Raw genomic sequence first — 20,771 nt, forward strand, 5'->3', positions numbered from 1 at the left:
TGTTCTTCGTAACTTACTCATCGGGTTTCTGCATTGACATTTTATATGCCGTGTTAATCTGAGCAGAATGTTAATTGTGCCAAACATTTTGTAGTTACAAGCACTTTCTAAACGTAGTTCAATTTCCTCATGTTCCTTAATTCATTCAATCAAATATTTTAGAACCTTACAGTGATCTGTTGCCCACAATCCTTCACCACCATATAACAAAGTCCAGAAACAAAATAGTGTTTGGTTGACGTTGACGTGTGCCCAACTGCTCGATTTCCAGCTTCCCTCTCATACTTAACAAATGAAAGGAAGATCCTAACTGTTCCGAAAGAACAGATATCAATGATGACCGGGCAGCTTCTCTAGAAAGAAATGATAATAAATCGAAACCCGGGTTCGAGTCCCGGTCGGGGCATACATTTTCAGCTGTCCCCATTGAAGTATATCAACAACACCTGTTGGCAGCTGCGGGTTTCCATTAATTCCCATTTCTACAAATCAAAGGGCTTTTTAAGTAAACAGTCTACTTTATTAAATTTAAAATCACTGTAAGTGTAGTAGAGTTTGAACCACACAGCTCCAGAATACTGGACTCTACTGAGAGATGCCCTCATTCGCTGTTTTCCACATATCCCTTTGATGAATGGAAGCAGTGGGTAGGGGGGGGGGGGGGGGGGAAGAATATAGTAAGGAACAGGAGAGCAACCACTGTTGGGTGGCTGGCCCTAAACGCGGTGAAGACTTGACAGGTGGGTAGGAGGGTTCACTGGGGTGGCGGAAGACCAGTGTGGGTGACGCCGTCCGTCCACTGCGCCCACTAGAGCTGGCCCTAAGCTGCAGTAGGGCTAGGGCCGAGGAAAGGGGGGGGGGGGGGGGGGGGTAAGCGCCACCACGGCCGTCCACCGGGGCCCAACTTGGTTGCCCACGGCTGTGCTTCGGCGAGGAGGTAAGGGGAATTGTTGGTCGCGCCACTGTGACTTTAGGCCGGGAGTGTGGGGGGAGCACGGGGCTATTCCCCACCTGCCTCTAGCCCTCATCTTTCCATGAATGCTATAGGGAAAGAAAAACTGCTTCATCACTGCACAATGATGTGTCTCAATGATGAGCCTACTACGCCATACTTACATCGTATCGAACTGCTTGATATAAAACTGAAAATAAAAGGTCACAAAATTTTTCGTGAGGTCAGGCCCCTCTGGCCCTTAAGAACGGCGCGCCTGTGGCTGCTAACGACTCGCCATTTGCACCGGGAGGGCGACAGAAATGAGTGTCCAGGAGGCGCAGAGATCGAACTTCTGTGGAATGCATGTATTACACCTCACAAAATGCATATTGTCGGCATTAAAGAAACCACTAACTTGAACCACGAACACCAAATGAAAACGACGCGCCACAGTCATCGGAAATCTTTGCACCGTCGAGATCGAAGGCGAACTTTTTGGGAGTTACTAACTGTTCATCTAGGTACCCTCTCGTAAATAAGGCATATAGAACCATTGCTGTAACGGGATCTTGAGAACTGATGAAATGTGATCACATGCCGTTGAATGTGAAACAGTCTGTTGTGGAGCATATCGTGAAACTGGCTATTCTTTAAGGCATAGCTGGAGATACTGCGATAATATGTTTTGTAGGCGTGTAAGTGTAAACAGACAGAGGCTGCATATGTCCAGTGGTTCAGTAGTACGAACTGCAGTGTCACACTTTTCTGCAGGGATACTTTGTTCTAAAGGAGTATGATTTTTATATGCAGACCAGTAATCGAGAAAAAACAAGTTGTTTTAACGAGCTATTGGCCAAAAGGCGTATTCGTGCCGTAGCTATAGTTATTTTGCGCCCGTTTACCCACTCTTGCTTGGCGTGACATAAATATTCCCTACTGACCTTGCAAAGTCACGCACATAAGAAAGAATATTAGAGAGCAGAGCACTTGCAATTTCTCGCAGCACAATAAATAACTTTCCAGTGAATTAACCATCAAATTAACAGTCGGCGTAGTTGTATACGGCTCGTTACGCCATTGGTGTTACGTCATCTTGATTCAACTCTCTCGGTACCTCTGATTTTCTGAGTGCCTTTCATATGCATTTTCTCTTGAAATGCCGATTGCTGGTAGTTGAAAACGAAATATATGCTAAAGGGTGGGATAGGTTTGTTTATCTCATCAACAAATTTTCGGGCCGATTCCTCAGTTTGCTGTGCGTCATCAGTTTGTCGATTTGTTTGAAATTTATTTATCTTCCCTCGCAATCACTGCAATCTGTCACACGCAAAGTGATGTACTACCATGCACATCCTTGAATATCCGTGGTCTGTCTTATGCGCTAGACGGTCATATTGCTGTGTGTGTGTGTGTGTGTGTGTGTGTGTGTGTGTGTGTGTGTGTGTGTGTGTGTGTCGAAGTGTATGGTCAACAGCATTGGTGCGGCGTATTTTTTAAACCAAAGAGTGTACACGCCAGGGGTGTGACCAGTGTATGCATGGCAGCCGCTGGCGCTCTACTCGCACTGCGCCGCGGTCGGTGGTGGTAGCCAAGAGGGGCTCGGCCAGCGACAGCGAGTTCCAGATCAGTGTGGCCTCCAGCGACCAGTGCCTTCTCGGCCATACTCTCGGTAGACGGCGCTGACCTACACCAGAGGTCACTGTAGTTGGCTGCTCAGCTTTCTGTTTTCGTCACCGTGCTTAGGTAAGGTAACGAGCACTACATTCGTAGAAAATATTCTACGATTTTTTTCCCACGTTCCTGTTGGCTTGGATTCTACTTGCGACTTGTAAACAGTTACAAGTGTGTTTCATTCTGTGTACTGTATGTAGAGTAGAGTTTTTCAGGTTCAATGGGACAGTGGTACGCTGTTCTAATATTATTATTGAGCATCGTTGAGTTACTGCCAGCAGCAGATACTCACTGTCCTGTTATTATTACCACCACCGCGCACCCTACCCTTATAGGACTACAGGCTAGACTGGTTGGAGCAGCCATGCTAGACTGACGGCGAGAATATCCACTCCACACGTAGCAGTTATCGGCAAATCTAGATGGAGCTCCTGCCTAGTGCTCGATCAATGGCAACTCAAATTGTTTCAGTAAAGAAAATACTGCGCTGCATATGGAAATAAAGACGTGCATCCATCCATCCTGTCCAATAGCCCAGCAGAGGCCGAGTCCTTTTCCGCCAATTTCCAGTTGTGGCAGGGAGGGGACAGGACAGGACAGGACAGGACAGGACAGGACTGGGCGGGACACTGTAGTAGTGGGCGACCAACAGCACTCTCCGGGGGTGGCGTCGTCAACACACAAAATTGGACCTTCCTGCCAATAAGTTTGAAACTCCGAGTATTTTTTTTTAATTTCCTGCCAAAATTTCAGTTTCCTGGGGATGAAGGGGCAGATGGGGGTGGGTAGAGGGTAGTGTAGGGGGAAGAGGCCCTCAGTGCGGCATTGTGTCTTCAAGGATTGGGGTAAGGGTGGGGCACATGCTCCCGAATGTACGGAACCCGCACTAACAAAGTGCGGCCATTTCACTGTTGCCGCAGTACTATCGCAGACTCTTAAGTGAAAATCACAAAAAGTAGGGGGAGGGGTCATATGTGCATCTCTGCTTGCTCGTCATTGATTGGCTCGAGACCAAGACTGACCGTTCCTGTCCTGTATCGTTACTGGTCAGGAGGAAAGGCGTCTGTATGATAACGTAAGGAAAAGAAGGGAATTGTTGAGCCCAAACAAAGCAGCAGCGCCACGCGAAGACCTGTGCACAGCCACGACCGCTTGTGTCGGAGATCTGATGGAACACTGGCACTGCTCACCATTACTGTCAACAATGGAGACGTCGTGCTATCACAGTGCAAGAGCAAGAACGTGGACCAGGAAGACTGCGTGAAGCTGTGCTACTCTGCGATAACGCCTGCCCGCGTTCTGCCGGAGTGGCAAAGACGACGATCAGATTTCGCCTCCTCAACTTTTCACCTTTTTCCGCTCTGTGCTGAACTACCTTCAACAAACTTGCTTACTTTACGAAAATGCACTCGCAACACCGGTCGATCAATTCTTCGCCTCAAACCCAGGTTATTTGTGCAGTGAGAGAATAGAAAATTTACCCTGTGTTGCTAGACTGTTGTAAATAGTGAAGGAGAAACAATTATCGATGACTAAAGTCATTGAAGAGTATCTTTTGTTCTTACTGATCTTATAGGAAACACTACAGACTTACACACCAACCTAAGCGGTTCCGATTCAGTTAGTAGATTGTCACTTTCTACGTGCATTGTACGATGTGGATGTAGGTCGACCTGTTCACGTTGTAGTACCAATAAAACTTTCCAGACCTCTTGGAATCATTATATAAAGTATCGCGACAGTAGATTTCAGGTAGATTCGAACTTAATTAACAGACTTTATGGCACTTCGTGTGCGCGGCTTTCTGTAATGCATTTGGCCTGTGTTACGATGCGATTAAAGGTTTCGTAGCTGTTGTGCTTTTGTGTGTGTGTGGGGGGGGGGGGGAGTCTCTTTTTCTTTCACACGTTGCCCCATTATGTAGCAGTAGAGTTATCATCATTGCCACCAATTCGGCACTGGTGAGCTCTGTTCCTCTCCTTGCCATAAGACTGTTAAACGCACACTTTTTTTTCAGATGAAGTCAGCAAAGTGATGTAGTTTCACATACCATTACTTTACCGTGGCGTTTGTTGAAAGTAGACTTCGGTCGGAAAAATGTGCCTTGTGAGGAGTAGCTTATGGCGCTGCTGTAGGCGACATAGGGCAGCCTAAGTAGAGAGTTTCTGTTGGCTCGAAGAAGCAGCTGCAGATAGGTGTCCCAGTGCTGAGGCAGAAGCACCTGCTTCGCGGTGAGGCTCGCAGCTGAAATTCTACTCCCACTGTGTGACGGAAGTGACTCCGCGTAGCGCCGTCACTCGGGCCTCTTTGCTGTTCCAGTGCCGCCTTGTTCGTGAGAGGGACCAGTACTGGCAAGCATCGTTGTGAGCCCGCATCTCTCCAGTACTGGCTCCGTGGTGTTTGCGGGAGATGTGCACGTGGGGAGGTCGCTACGTGGAGGAGGGTGGGCTGTAGGGAGGCTGCACAGGCGCACTAGCGAGGAGGCACAAGTTTCATGTATTCCACAGGCTTCCCGAAGTATTACGAAAGGACAAGCAGCAGTGTAAGGAGCCTCGTGCAATGGAGCAGAGGCAGCTACCACCGGCGGTCTGCGGTGCCGCAGGAGCGTCGTGTCGATTCACTGTGCGGTGGCCCCACGAATGCTGCCAGAAGTGGAACAGTAAACCACGCTGCGGTGCATAACGCTCGCCGCTGGAGCTTGCGGAATTTGTAACGAAACGCGCTTCTGCTCTTCGGATTTTCTCTGTTTGCTCTATCGAACCTGTCCGGTACGGATCCCAAACTGACGACCTACATTCGAGTACTACTCTGTCGGTAGAGCGTACTTCCTGAGGATTCCTGTGAGGAAACACGGTCTGACGTCTGGCTTACCTGTGATTGGTCTTACACGGTCTTTCCACTTTAAGTCGCTCTGTAGCCGTATTCGTAGATATTTTGTGGATACGACTGCTTCCAGTACCAGTGTAATCGTAGAATAGTGGATCTTTCTGCCTGTTTGTGCGCAATACGCTACACTTGTTTACGTTGAGGATCAGTTGCCATTCCCTGCAGCGGATGTAGAACGTCTGCAGCTCTTCTCGTATGTCGCAACAATTTCGTACCAAAAAAATGTGTGTGAAATCTCACAGGACTTAACTGCTAAGGTCATCAGTCCCTAAGCTTACACACTGCTTAACCTAAATTATCGTAAGGACAAACAGACACACCCATGCCCGAGGGAGGACTCGAACCTCCGCCGAGACCAGCCGCACAGCCCATGACTGCAGCGCCTCAGACCGCTCGGCTAATCAATTTCGTACCGTCGCGACTGCTCCGTATATAGCAACATCGTCCGCGAGAAGCCCCGGGGAACTTGTAACCCACTACGTCAAAAATGGCTCTGAGCACTATGGGACTTATGAGGTCATCAGTCCCCTAGAACTTAGAACTACTTAAACCTATCTAACCTAAGGACATCACACACATCCATGCCCGAGGCAGGATCTGAACCTGCGATCGTAGCGGTCGCGCAGTTCCAGACTGTAGCGCCTAGAACCGCTCGGCCACTCCGGCCGGCCTAACCGACTACGTCATTTATAGTCGGTGTTTCATTCTTACAGGTACAAACGAAAGCGGCGAATAGAGGGCAGTGAAACGAGCAAATAGTCCAAATAAACGTCGCCCCACGTACTGTGGATTGTGACAGGCTCCGACGATCGCAATGGCAGACACCCACACCCACACTGGCACGTGCTTACCACGAGGCCACGGTCCGTGCGAACGGAGCCCTCGGCGCCTCTGCTCTTCGATGGCCGCGCCGTCCTGAACGCGTGGCCGTGTTCTGGGCGTGTTCCGGATGCGTTCACAAGCATCCACAGTGCGTTCCCAAGGCTCAATGACACCAGCGACAGGTCTGAAGTACATCAAAGATTTTAAATGTCCACCCACACAGAAAAATCCAAGGGACTGAAGTCTGGGGACCTGGCGGGCCACGCTATTGGCGAACGGCGACCGGTGAGCTGTGATTGGTTGCTTCGGTGCCTCCCTCCTCTTCGCACCAGTGAAAGTAACACACTCAAATAACCGACAGCGCTGTGCCAGCAGCGAAGTTGCAGTATAAACCAGGGTTGCGAATTTAGCATTTTTATGGCTACGTTTAGCACGTTTTCGAGCGATGCAGCGTGAAAAAATTCAATTTAGTGATACATAATTTTATTGATATTTTTTCCTGATGCGTTAACGAGTGCGTGTTTTTTGCTTAAAAAAAGAGAAATTGCGTCATCAGAAAGATTTTAGCTTCCACGGCGCCGCCGCACAGATCCATCCACATTCGACCTGGCACGCCCCCTCGTGCCGTAACGTCGTACTTCTTGGACATTCGACGTTGTTTGTTGTCGTCGGATAGGAGAATCCCGGAAGTCATTTGTTGTTTATTAACAAGTAATTCGTGTGTGCTGGTCTCGTCGACTAGTAATTACACTCCACAAGTAATATTTCGACAATGACCGCGAAATGAAGTCGTTAAGAGTGCGAGTTGATGTGTGAACGTTAAGACTGGTTTAACTCACCTTCAAACAACTCCACAAGAGCGTATTGTAAGTCTTGCAAGTGCAATATTGTGAATATTGTGGCTAAAATGTGCTTTACAAAACAACATGTTTCACCTTCAGAACACGTTGAATTTCATATTAAATAATGAAAAGGTCAGGCGAATTAAATAATTAAAAGGTCAGGCAAAAATTCATTTCCCCAAAATAAAAAGGAGTTGAACACGAAAAAGGCTGAAATAATACTACCTACAAGGGGCAGTGAAATGAAAGCGAGGCAGACAGACAAAAATTAAGTAATCTGTTCAATATTTCAAAAGTAATCGCCGTAACTGTTAATACGTTTATCCCACTGTGAAACAGGACAAGATTCCTTCGTGGAAACATGTCTGCTCGCCTCTTCTCCCGAGGCATATCGATGGTCACGAATGTCTTTCTTCAGGGCCCCAAAAATTTTTAAATGACACGGGGAGAGATCAGGTCTGAGAGAAACTTGTGCAGCGGAATCGAAACAGTCTCGGCAACAAGTGGACCAGCGCACATTTTTGTATCTCTGAATTAGTGGCCATTGATTTGCTTGATTGAAACGTGCACGCCTGGGTACAATCACGGTTCTGTAGGTAGCCGCAAACATTTTTCCACGAAGGCATTGACCGTCTTGTCTCACAGTGGGATAGATGAATTAATGTTATGGCATGTACTTTTGTTTTCGTCTGCCTCTTTCTCATTTGACTGTCCGTTATACATCACTGAACGCCATTCAGTTTCGACCAATGACCATTTATCACAAGTGTATAAAATGAAAAGAAATAGCGATAGCCAGAATACCGACTAACGGCTACAGAACACAAAATGTACAAGTGTAACAAAAAGTATTGGTAGAACATTTCATCGATAATCAGTTAACGCCTTTAGAGACCACGAATGCGGTATTTTAACTGATGGGTCGGCAGATATTTCAGTGAGGAAATTACACTGCAAGATAAAGGAATTAGTACACCTGGGAAAGACAAGGTCGGTTTTGATGCGACGACGGCATACTGGGGGCCACCATACGTAGTGACAATGCCTGCAAATACGTCCGCCAACAGATGGCGTAGCGGCTCAGCTACGAGGGCGCCGTCTACGTCTGCCATTTAATAGGGAATGCTCGCAGCCGGAAGGCTCGGTGTGGAGCGAGGAAAGCCGAGTGAACGAGTCTGAAAGCGGTCAGACTGCGGCCTCCCCAGTGGCGAAGTTGGACACGCTGCGTCAGTGCTGGCTGGCTTCAGTGGTATCGCCGACATGGTCATATCTCTGGACGGGGGTCCGGGCTCGGGAACAGCACAGGCGGCCGCCGGGATCGCCGTACTGATAAGAGGGCTCATCAGGCCACACGTGTCAGCACCAAGTGTTCTGAACTGGTCGTTAGCTGTGGGACTACGGAACGGCGCGCAGCGGTCTTCAGCAGTGAAAGTAGATTCTGCCTGCACCCGAGAAATGGTCGTTTGCACGTACGATATAGACTGGCAGTGTATTAGGCGTATGAGTGTGATGTTTCAGCAAATCGGTGAAGAAAATCGTTGTCACCTTTTTGCGAGTAGTTTATTGACGTAGTTATCCTTTTGTAGTTCAGGTAATTGTGTTGGTATATTTTTCAGCTTCTCCCGTAAACATTATTATATTTCTGGCATTTTGTAAATTAAAATTTGGCATAAAATATTTCTCAGTTGGCAGCATTGGCATAAACTTGGCCTTCCACATTCATCGTTGTCTAGCAACCCGTTTCGCTTATACAGGGTGAAAAGTATTTAAACCGACAAACTCTGGGAGGTTGTAAGAGACATAAAACAAATATTTTTCCCTAATGTCATTTTTTCCTATGAGGATTATTTACAGCGGTGGAGGCCGTATCACGATCTTGAGTTGTAGGCAACTGCTGTCCACCAGTTTAGTGGTGCATTGTCTCTCTTTACTAGTGGAGCGATACACCTGGAGTGAGTACACTGATATGGTTGCTGCGTACTACGTAGCGCACCACAGCGGACGAGCTGCACAGCGGGTTTATCAACAACAATGTCCTAATCGCCGTATCCCGCATCATACGACCTTTGCTGCTGTGTACCAACGTCTGCGTGAGACCGGGTCATTTATCAGATTACCTGGACAGGGACGCCGTCGCACGGTAAGAACGCTGCAATTTGAGGAAGCTGTCTTGCAGAATGTGAAGCGGGATCCTTCAATCAGCAGTCGTGAAATTGCATGTAACATGGGGACGAATCAGACGAAAGTAAGAACAATCCTTCGAGAGCAATTGTTACCTCAATTTGACTTACAGCGTGTCCACAACCTGGAACCAGTTGATTATCCACCCAGAGCACAGTTTTTGAAGTGGTACCTGGAACAGTGTGAAATGTATCCTACATTTCAATCCTCTGTCTTGTTTACCGATGAAGCAACGTTCGGGCATGATGGAGTCTTCAACATGCACAATTCGCATGTTTGGAGTGAGGATAACACACATGCCACAGTTACTAGCGCTCATCAAGTGCGGTTCTTCGTTGGTGTGTGCGTCGGTGTTGTTGGGGACTGTTTAATTGGGGCGTATCTAGTACCTAGGCCATTACATGGCAGGCACTATTACAATTTTCTCTCCAGAGCATTGCCAGAATTGCTGGAAGACGTCCGTTCCCTACAAGGCAACGCATGTGGTTCCAACATGACAGGGAGCCGGCATATTTCAGTCGTCGTGTGCGACGATTCTTGGACCGACGGTTGCCAGAAACGTGGATTGGCAGAGGTGGTCCTGTACCGTCACGTGCTCGATCCCCAGATATGTCCCCTATGGACTTTTTTGTGTGGGAAGAGATGCGCAGCCTTGTTTATGCAACTCCTGTTGCATCAGAAGAGGATCTGGTTGCCGGATAGTAGCAGTAGCAGCAGCAGGAACAATTCAGGATACTCCTGGGGTTTTTGCCCTGTGTCAGACAGAGCGTGGTCCGATGGTGTAACCTTTGTTTACGTGTATTTCTTGGTTTAAGTAATTTTCTGCTAGAGAAATTTGCCTCTACCGTTTTAAATACTCCTCATAGGAAAAAATGACATTAGGAAAAAATATTTGTTTTGATGTCCCCTACAACCTCCCAGAGTTTGTCGGTTTAAATACTTTTCACCCTGTTGTATCGTAGTGAAGCAGCCTGTATACATATATTTTCAAGAATCGCGGTCACGTTATACTGCCTCGGGGTACACCTCCCGTTACTCTCACTTCTGGAGAGTCGGCACGCTGTGACCCACCTGGCAGGGCTTCTCCGGTGCCGCCCACGAAGTGCCCGCACGCCCACACACGCCGCGGCCACCGGCGTCACCGCCAACTTGCAAACACGCCACTTGCGCGTGATAATGCGACTGCTCTAACTTTAAGTCGGCCGAGGTTTTCCTGATTAGCTCTATGTGGGTGACAGAGTGGTTCCATGTCGAGGCTATGGACGGTCTGCTGCCCTGTCCAGCCGATTTACCTTGTCGAGGGAAAAAAACGAATGTTAATGACTGGGAGAGTGATCATTTCAACGATTATTTCTTTCAGATGATGTGGAACTACTGAGATCACATGTTTCCGTATTTACGTGACTCTAATGCGCCATCGTATGTAATGCGCATCCCAATTTTAAAAATTAAAATCACAAAAAAAGTTCTTTGGCCACATCACCGGTAGACTAAGTTTATTTGACACAGGAAAGGACGTATACATTAACTTTCAAAACAAAACCAATTTTTAAGTGACCGATAGCTAAGTGAGTTTGTCATTATCAAACAAGAACGCTTAACGTCAAAACCTACATGACATGAAACAAACGTACCGTACATTACAGCCATTACTCATCATTATTCACTAATGTCATTATTACTGGTATCCTCGAAGGAGTCAACATCAGAAACAGATGCAGGGCCTGCATCATCGCCAGTGACCTTCCACAGCACATCGTCTTCACTAACGTCCACAGTAATTGAAATACACGCTTCCAATGTCCGTTCACCGCGATGTCGTCAAACACTGATGCGACCATCATGATGCTGTAAACAGAACCTGGATTCATCCGAAAAAATGACGTTTTGCCGTTCGTGCACTCATGGTCGTTGTTGAGTACACCACCGCAGGCGCTCCTGTGTGTAATGCTACGTCAAGGGTACCGCAGCCACGGTCTCTGAGCTGATAGTCCATGCTGCTGCAAACGTCGAACTGTTGGTGCAGATGGTTGTTGTCTTGCAATCGTCCTCATCTGTTGACTCAGGGATCAAGACGTGGCTGCACAATACGTTACAGCCATGCGGATAAGATGCTTGTCATCTGGACTCCTAGTCATACGAGGCTGTTGGGATCCAGCACGGCGTTCCGTATTACCCTTCTGAACCCACCGAGTCCATATTCTGTTAACAGTCATCGAATCTCGACCAACGCGGGCAGCAATGTCGCGACACGATAAACCGCAATCGCGATAGGCTGTATTCCGACCTTCATCAAAGTCGGAAACGTGATTTCTCCTCCTTACACGAGGCATCACAACGACGTTTCACCAGGCAACGCCGCTTAACTGCTGTTTGTGTATGAGAAATCGGTTGGAAACTTTCCTCATGTCAGCACGTTGCAGGTGTCGCCACCTTCGCCAATCTTGTGTGAATGCTCTGAAAAGCTAATCATTTACATATGACTGCATCTTCTTCCTGTCGGCTAAATTTCGCGTTTGTAGCACGTCATCTTCGGGGTGAAGCAATTTTAATGGCCAGTAGTGTAGCTTTGCAGTGATGTATAGTGACCACTGTTCACATCCGATCACAGTTCAGAAATTATACTATGCGTGCATCAACCCTATATATAAAATGACTGTTACTAACGGGGAAAGCCTTTTACAAGGAAACAGATAAACGCATAGCAGCAGCGACCGAATTGTGAAAATTACAAGTCATTCTGTCAGGCAAATGTATACACAGGGAGTTGCAGTACCTCACAACCACCTATCGCTAACTTAGTTATGAAGCTGAAGTCTCGATTTTACACCCAAGATGCGACAGGGGGGGGGGGGGGGGGAGGAAGGGGAGGGGAGTACATCACATGAATCGTAGTTCGTATAGAGGAATGTGTCACATTTCGTCTGATGCAGGAGAGGTTTAGTTAACGATCGCAAGTAGACAGTGCTTTAAATCATGTACAGAACACACGGCTGTGTGTGAGTCGAACGCAGGCTATGTCACGTGACTGCAAATGCATTTAAGTTTATAGATGAATGGTTCTCTATCTTCCTGAAAAGCGTGAAATACAGTAGTCAACTTGCGTGTATCACTGATACCTCAATAGACATACAGTATAATGCTGTCTCAACGGACAAAAATTGACTGCTTCCCTTTGCTTACATGTCGACCTTTTCTCGGATTCCTCTTGCTGCAGCATACTTGATTCCCTGTACACATTGTTCTGCACCAACCAGAAGATACCCAAGTACTTGCACAATTTCGTGGCAATTTATACCTATTACCCCATCACTTTTCTCAATTATATCTATATTATGGCAGTTCTATCCATGCGATCGTGTAATTACCTCTCGTTCTGTTTTCTAGAACAATTTTTAAATGTAGTACAGCCGTCAACACCTAGCCCAAATGCACTGATCAGGAGGCATAGTATAACATAGTATTCAATTGTATCCAGTCACCCACACATTTCGAGAGCGTTTGCCCTTTTTTCTGTATGACTGTGTATGTGCATGTGCCGCATAAGCCGCCCCCCCTCCCCCCCACGGACCAGCAGTAGAGCAGAGTTAGCGTTGGAGCGTGGGCCCGCGGCACGTTTTATCAGGACCGATGTTGGGGTGCGTCTGGCGCCATCTTGGTTATGGGCCGATAGCCTCCATGTTCCACTACTCACGCTTTAATTGTTTTCACTGAAATATCCCGTGGAAGCCCAGTTCTAAGCAAAGAAGGGAAAGCAGAAAGGTAGAAGGAGTATATAGAGTGTCTATCCAAGGGCGATGTACATGAGGACAAAATTATGGAAATGGAAGAAGATGAAATGGCAGATACGATACTGCGTGAAGAGTTTGACAAACACTGAAAGACCTGAGTCGAAACAAGGCCCCGGGAGTAGACAACATTCCATTACAACTACTGATTGCCTTGGGAGAGCCAGTCCTGACAAAACTCTACCATCTAGTGAGCAAGATGTATGAGACAGGCAAAATACCCTCAGACTTCAAGAAGAATATAATAATTACAATCCGAAAGAAAGCAGGTGTTGACAGATGTGAAAATTACCGAACTATCAGTTTAATAAGTCACAGCTGCAAATACTAACGCGCATTCTTTAAAGACGAATGGAAAAACTAGTAGAATCCGACCTCGGGGAAGATCAGTTTGGATTCCGTAGAAATGTTGGAACACGTGAGGCAATACTGTCCCTACGACTTATCCAAGAAAATAGATTAAGGAAAGGCAAACCTACATTTCTAGCATTTGTAGACTTAGAGAAAGCTTTTGACAATGCTGATTGGAATACTCTCTTTCAAATTCTGAAGGTGGCAGGGGTAAAATACAGGAAGCGAAAGGCTATTTACAATTTGTACAGAAACCAGATGGCAGTTATAAGAGTCGAGGGACATGCAAGGGAAGCAGTGGTTGGGAAGGGAGTGAGAAAGGGTTGTAGCCTCTCCCCGATGTTATTCAATCTGTATATTGAGCAAGCAGTGAAGGAAACAAAAGAAAAATGCGGAGAAGGTATTAAAATCCATGGAGAAGAAATCAAGATGTGGAGGTAAGCCGATGACATCGTGATTCTGTCAGAGACGGCAAAGGACTTGGAAGAGCAGTTGAACGGAATGGACAGTGTCTTGAAAGGAGGATATAAGATGAACATCAACAAAAGCAAAATGAGGATAATGGAATGTAGTCGAATCAAGTTGGGTGATGCTGAGGGAATTAGATTAGGAAATGAGACACTTAAGGTAGTAAAGGAGTTTTGCTATTTGGGGAGCAAAATAACTGATGATGGTCGAAGTAGAGAAGATATAAAATGTAGACTTGCAATGGCAAGGAAAGCCTTTCTGAAGAAGAGAAATTTCTTAACATCGAGCATAGATTTAAGTGTCTGGACGTCGTTTCTGAAAGTGTTGGTATGGAGTGTAGCCATGTATGGAAGTGAAACATGGACGATAAATAGTTTGGACAAGAAGTGAAGAGAAGCTTTCGAAATGTGGTGCTACAGAAGAATGCTGACGATTAGATGGGTAGATCACATAACTAATGAGGAGGTGTTGAATAGAATTGGGGAGAAGAGAAGTTTGTGGCACAACTTGACAAGAAGAAGGGACCGGTTTGTAGGACATGTTCTGAGGCATCAAGGGATCACAGACTGTAGCGCCTAGAAGCGCTCGGTCACACCGGCCGGCTAGAATTTCTGTTTTCCAGAACGCTAGAACGCGGTGGACATAATCGTTTCTGATGTCGTCAGTACATAAATCTTAGTCACAGACAGTTAATTACAGCAATGGAAGATTATGTAAGTTACTACTCGTGTGACAGTGTTCAGCTGTGTTGCTTTTTGAGAATGAAGTTAGTCTGGCGTTCGGTCGAAACTGACTGTCTTAAATAAAAATTGTGGTACAGCTGTGTGGATTACGACGCAGTTCACAGCCCTCCTAAAAGCTGATCAGCAGCACCTGCACAAAATATATCTTTGGTTTGGTTTCATTGCTCAGCAAGCTTTTGAATGTTTCAGTTGGCGACAGTGTTCATCCAACAAAACGAATTTGTCAGTTACATACTCGTACGCGAATACGCTTTTCTTACTGATAAAATTAAATTTTGTACTGTAAGGGAAATACTTCCGCGTTATTTTCAGCTCTCCGGGTTGTAAATGTGAGGCACATTTTTCTACAGAGCATACCAGAAATTTGAAGGAATCTGTAAACCAAAATTTTGTAAATGATGTACTGAATGTTTTATACTTTACCGTGTTTTCCACTATCACAGAAACGAGACCTCGATGCAATTTTATCATTTCACTATCATCAGTTTCTTTCTCTCATTCACATTGGTTCTTAACTATAAAATGATTATGAAATACAATAGGTTTTCTAGAATTAAGTCGTAAATTTCAATTACAGCTAACATCTGCAGCTCCCCGAATTTTGCCTGCAACATGACAATGACGCTCATGTTTCACCTTAGTATGCTTGAACCATTCCTTGCAGGTGTGGCACATTTCTGCTGTTTAGAACTCTTTTTCCTCATCGAGGCTAATAATCATGTGTATGTTTTGTAGTCAGCAATTAGATACAGCAGTTTGCTAAACCATTTCACACAATTAGTACCTCTGTACAGTTCTAAACCTAAATATAGCTGACTGTGAATTTTGTCACTAACAGACAGCTGCAGCAAGCATTCGGTGTTTAAATATATAGTCGATATAGTCGCTTATTACATGCTTCGAATTTCATGTATTTTTTCTCTGCTTTGGGCATTATACTGATGACTGGTTTAAAATGAAAACAATCAACTTCTCTTTATAATGAGAAAACACAAGCAGTACTCACATAAGTATGCTACTATGTGCGAGCCTCGAAAGGTCTTTTTGTAACATAAATGGAAAATTTCCACAGTTACGACGTGCAGTATTAACAGATTCACATGTAGCTCACGTTGATCAAATTTTGAGACGTACAGTGGAGTTACACTAACTCTTTTCCTTCAAGTTCTTCTATCCATCCCATAACCATCCACTTATGCTCATAGTATTGAATATCATTCACACTGACAGACACATTTTTGTTGTTCTTCTGAAATATTGCAACTTGCTTCAGTTCAATAGGAAACGAAATATTTGTAAAGTAATGACGTATGATAATTAGAGATGAAGCTGAGAGAGTAATTTGCTTAGTGCAATCCAGCTATAATTTACCATTTGAAGCAATCAAATACTATTCTTTGACTCAGCATTTATCACGACTTTTTTCTTTACAATCACTTCTTTCTAAATTTCTGTGGTTTCCCATATAAAATCTTAACACATAATTTCATGATCTTTTCTAGCGGCCAACCAGAGACGTGAACTTGGAAAGTTTCGAGTTTTTTAGTTATCGTTCTGTAAGATGAGTTGAATGCTATTTACTAATGTCATCAGACAGCGATAGAGAGGCGTTTTTTGGTGTCCATGCGTACATACCTACTATTACCTAGTTTTAAAAGCTGTTCAGGATTACTAAACTACCCACTGTCAAGTAATTTCACTATACCCTTGAAAAAACACTTGTAGATCATCTAAATAGGAGACTTTTCAGGAGTTTTGATAGGTAACAAATGGGACACCACCATGAACCATGGACCTTCCTGAGGTGGGGAGGCTAGTGTACCTCAATGATACAAACTAACATACCATAGTTGCAGCCACAGTGGAAGGTTGTATGTGAAGAAGACATACCAACTGTGGTTCCTGAAGAGGGACAACAGTTCTCCAATTGTTGCAGAAGCAACAGTCTGGGTGAATGCGTGATTTGACCTTGTAACATCAGTCAACATGGCCTTGTTTCGCTGGTGCTGCAAACGGCTGAAAGCAAAGGGAAGCTAGCTCAGCTATTTTTCCCCAAGAGCAAGTAGAATGTACTGTGTATGACTTAATGATGACGACATCCACTTATGTTAAATACTTGGAGGTGAAATAGTGCACGATGTGGGCGTCTGTGCGGGGACGAAATATGTTATGCTGCAGATGTTAAGAAACAGAATAAAGTCATTGGACTCGCTTAAGCCATTTCCTATTAAAGAAATTAGTTCCCTAAGTGCAATTAATGTGTTACACATGAGAAATGGAAAACTGGAAATGAGACCAAAACGGAAAAAAGAAAACGGAAGTATTGGCAAAAACAATTGTCAGAAAGGAAGAGTATAAACCGCTATTGTGAAAAGAACGAGCCAGGCAAGACTTACAAATTACTTTAAATGCGTTATATGAGTAAATATGGAATGAGGAATGCAGAATACCAGCATTTACTACAAATAGTACTGCAGTGTTGTCATGTCTTGGAGTATTCGCAGAAAATATTGGATGTGAAGTTGTTTGCGATATTAAGCGACACATGAGCACTGTGTTGAGAAACATCCATTCTGCTTAAAAGGAGGTTACATTGCATCTAAATGTGATGGACTGGACATCGTGCATTTAGCAACTGAAAACCTGAAACTTCCTAGCAGATTACAACAGCGCAGATTCCGCTGCAGAGTGAAAATCTCATTCTGGAAACATCCCCCAGGCTGTGGCTAAGCCATGTCTCCGCAGTATCCTTTCTTCCAGGAGTGCTAGCCTAGATCTGAGAAGTTCGCAGGAGAGCTTCTGTGAAGTTTGGAAGGTACGAGACGAGATACTGGCAGAAGTAAAGCTGTGAGGACCGGGCGTGAGGCGTGCTTGGATAGCCCAGTTGGTAGAGCGCTTGCCCGCAAGGCAAAGGTCCCGAGTTAGTGTCTCGGTCCGGCACACAGTTTTAATCTGCCAGGAAGTTTCATATCAGCGCACTCTCCTCTGCAGAGTGAAGATCTCGTTCTGGAACTGAAAACCTATTTCCAGGCATAAACTTATTATTCTATGCATAAATTCTAGACGAATATGTAAGAGAACGTGCACCCAAGAAGAGATGGAATTATTTAATGATATCATAATACGGGAAATAAAATCCCTGTTGGCTTTTGGTTAAAAAAATTGCAGGAAGGCATGGTGCTAATTGTTGAAGCCATAACAGAGATACTTTATAGGGGAAAAGTTAGATGTGTGTAAGAATTTGAGAACATACGTTTTTCTGTCAATTTACTGGTTAGAGAGAGAATTAGATGATTTAGATATAGCTTTAAATTGCAAGTTAAAATTCAAGCTGGATGTTATTAAAATCACGTCAAACAAAAATAAATAAAGAGTTTGTCTTTGTGAAAATACATTTACATAAATTAATATTTTGTACAAGAATATTTGTTTTCTTATTCGTTACCATACCAAAACTTTAAAGAGTCTTCTATTCACAGTGAACTACATTTCGAATACTTTAAACATCACCACCCAAGGTGATGATAAAAGTATTGGAAATGGGGTAGTACACAGTATAATAACTTCGTTTCTTACCTGCGTATAGAATTTCTTACCTGCGTGAAGATAATCGCTGACTTTAGATGCTCGGCATCGGTGATGACCTTGAACCGTCGGCTCGAGCTGGAACACGTATATCGTGTGACGAAGGTCAAGTTGGCAGTTCTGGGTTGTCAATGATGGCATTCAATCCAGGTCAAGCCAACACTTCGAGGTCAGCGATGACATCATCATTTTGAGATCAGTGGCTACCTTCGAAGTCAAATTGTATCGAGAAACCCCATTGCCTTCCCACTGCCATACGTTTTCGCAGCATCCTATAAGATTATGTGACGGCCTGAGTAGGCCAGCGAATTAGCCTGGGACCACTCTTGTGACTACTCGTAAATTAAGAAACTCAGCTTGCATCGCTGCAAGCACGCTAGGTAAAATGGAGATCGTATAAGATACTCGAGCATTAACGAGATGCGTGATAGCAAAAGGGTCATTATTTGGTAAAGTAAGTTATATGCAGATGATGAAGTTGAAAACAAATGAGACCAACCTGTGAGGGAAGAGGGCAGTCACAACACCTGTTTTGTTCCTTCGGTCCTACACGAACGACGTTTATACGAGTGAAGCATTGCAGGTCCACACGTTAACGTGGTGGCAGGAACGGTACATCGCCACAGTAACCCAGACGGCGTTGTTGTCGGTGTGTTGCAGTGAAGCCCGAGTTCAAGTACATCGCCAACATGCACGGCAACGAGGTGCTGGGCCGCGAGCTGCTGCTCAAGCTGGCCGACTACTTGTGCGAGCAGTGGCTGGCGGGGGACGCCGACATCACGCGCCTCATCAGCTCCACGCGCATCCACCTGGTGCCCAGCATGAACCCGGACGGCTGGCAGCTCGCCACCGACACGGTCAGTCCACACTCTAAAATCATGCGTTCAGCGACTTTGTGACCATACTGCCGCCGGAATAGAAGATGACATAAAAAAGACCCAAATACTCATTTCACTCTTCTGAAACTGTTACAATTGAAAGTATTAGTCTTCTAACTCTGGGGTGGCTCGTGATTTTAACATCTCGCGATATGATACATCCTGTGCGGTTGACCGCCCTCGGAGATTAGACAAAAATTATTTAACTGATCCTAACTGATCAATGTTCTTAAATAACCTATTCAGGGCCTGTGGGCTTAAAGACTAAGCCTACTTAAATAAGAACAGTAGGCTGCTATCGAGAAATGTATTATAAAAACTGGAGGAAATTGCAATCTGCACAATTACGACATTCAGTTACAACTACTGGTCAGACTAAGTTTAAGGTTGGCACAACACAAATCTTCTACGTGAAAATTGTGCTCCCCATTTTCACGACAGTAACACTTAAACGGCTCCACCCTCACTAGCGCTGACAACAGAGGACTCAGACAACAACCTAGTGGAACTGAATACATTTATTATTACGGTTCCCTATTTGTCGAGCCGTGGCGCGTATATCACCTGGACTAGTCGAGTGGAAACCACGTGTGCTTTGTCGCCTGTGAAAAGCTGCGGTCGTCGTGGGGGCGGAATGTGATGTGATGTGGAAATGTCAATTTAACTACACAGAGTACTCGTGGTTGCGTCCACAAAATCTTGCGTTCGGAGTTATTCGAGTGAAGAGACCGTTCGAGAGTCGAGACAGTCTGGTTGTATTCCTGCCAGGAGCAGACGCTCGACTCAAGTGCACACTCCTTAAGTCAGCACTTCGGAATGCCCAAAGCTGCACGGAGAAGCACCAGTTTGTTCCTGTGCTTGCATACTGCTTCAGGTGTCACAGTCGGTACTTTCTCGGGCCAAGTTTGAGAGTAATCATCAGCAATGCCTCAAACGAATTATATGCTCTCCAGCGATGTGAGCCAGCTGGACACCCCCAGACACTAATGTGGACTCTCGACGCAGCCAGTGATGGTTTTCATGACAACTTGATTTCAGCCCGCTCTTTCTAGACGCGAAACCACTGACCAAACCCGGGCAGTTCATACAAAATATTCAAGAAGCTGCTCGAGCAGTTTAAAGCATTATCCGCCTGTCAGCTTAGCGTATCACGAGGCCCCCGCATACAGCGGTGGGAATGTGCTACGCATTCTGCGTGGGAGGAACTCTTAACCGTTGACTCTCAGGTGCCTGTGTGGCGATAGCAGACGCATTGCGACGGGGCTGAAAAAACTGCAGATGGTTCTTGGCGGACGGCTGTCTTGACTGCCCCACTGCAAGTTCCGCCTACAGCCACTCGCCGAGGCACTCCACAGGACGGCCTTGTGGCGGCCACTATTATTCTGCCCTTCAGCTGCCTAGAAACTCCCAGCTCGCCCTTGACCTGCCCAAAGTCCGTTGCTTCCTCGGCATCTCTCTCTGTACTAGCCAACGTTTCTAAAGCATGCAGTGCTACAGTTGTTACTGTGAAACTGTCCAGTGTCAACCAATATGATAAATAAATTGATAATTTCACTTAACATAATTATTTTAATCTAATAGACCAAAGTAATTATGTTTATTAATCATGTCATCATCATCAG

At 45.4% G+C, this 20,771-nt stretch overlaps 1 protein-coding gene across 9 annotated transcripts in view; it reads left to right on the plus strand.

Moving 5' to 3' along the window:
* Positions 1-20,771, plus strand: part of LOC126324319 (carboxypeptidase E-like) — a 386,831-nt gene that overhangs the window by 211,219 nt on the left and 154,841 nt on the right. For all 9 annotated transcript variants that reach the window (XM_049995137.1, XM_049995127.1, XM_049995118.1 and 6 more), the window contains one exon: positions 18,932-19,128. In XM_049995137.1, coding sequence (XP_049851094.1) covers positions 18,932-19,128 — 197 coding nt within the window. The remainder of the gene's footprint in view (positions 1-18,931; positions 19,129-20,771) is intronic.

The sequence above is a fragment of the Schistocerca gregaria genome, chromosome 1 (genome assembly GCF_023897955.1).
Source record: "Schistocerca gregaria isolate iqSchGreg1 chromosome 1, iqSchGreg1.2, whole genome shotgun sequence".
NCBI lineage: Eukaryota > Metazoa > Arthropoda > Insecta > Orthoptera > Acrididae > Schistocerca > Schistocerca gregaria.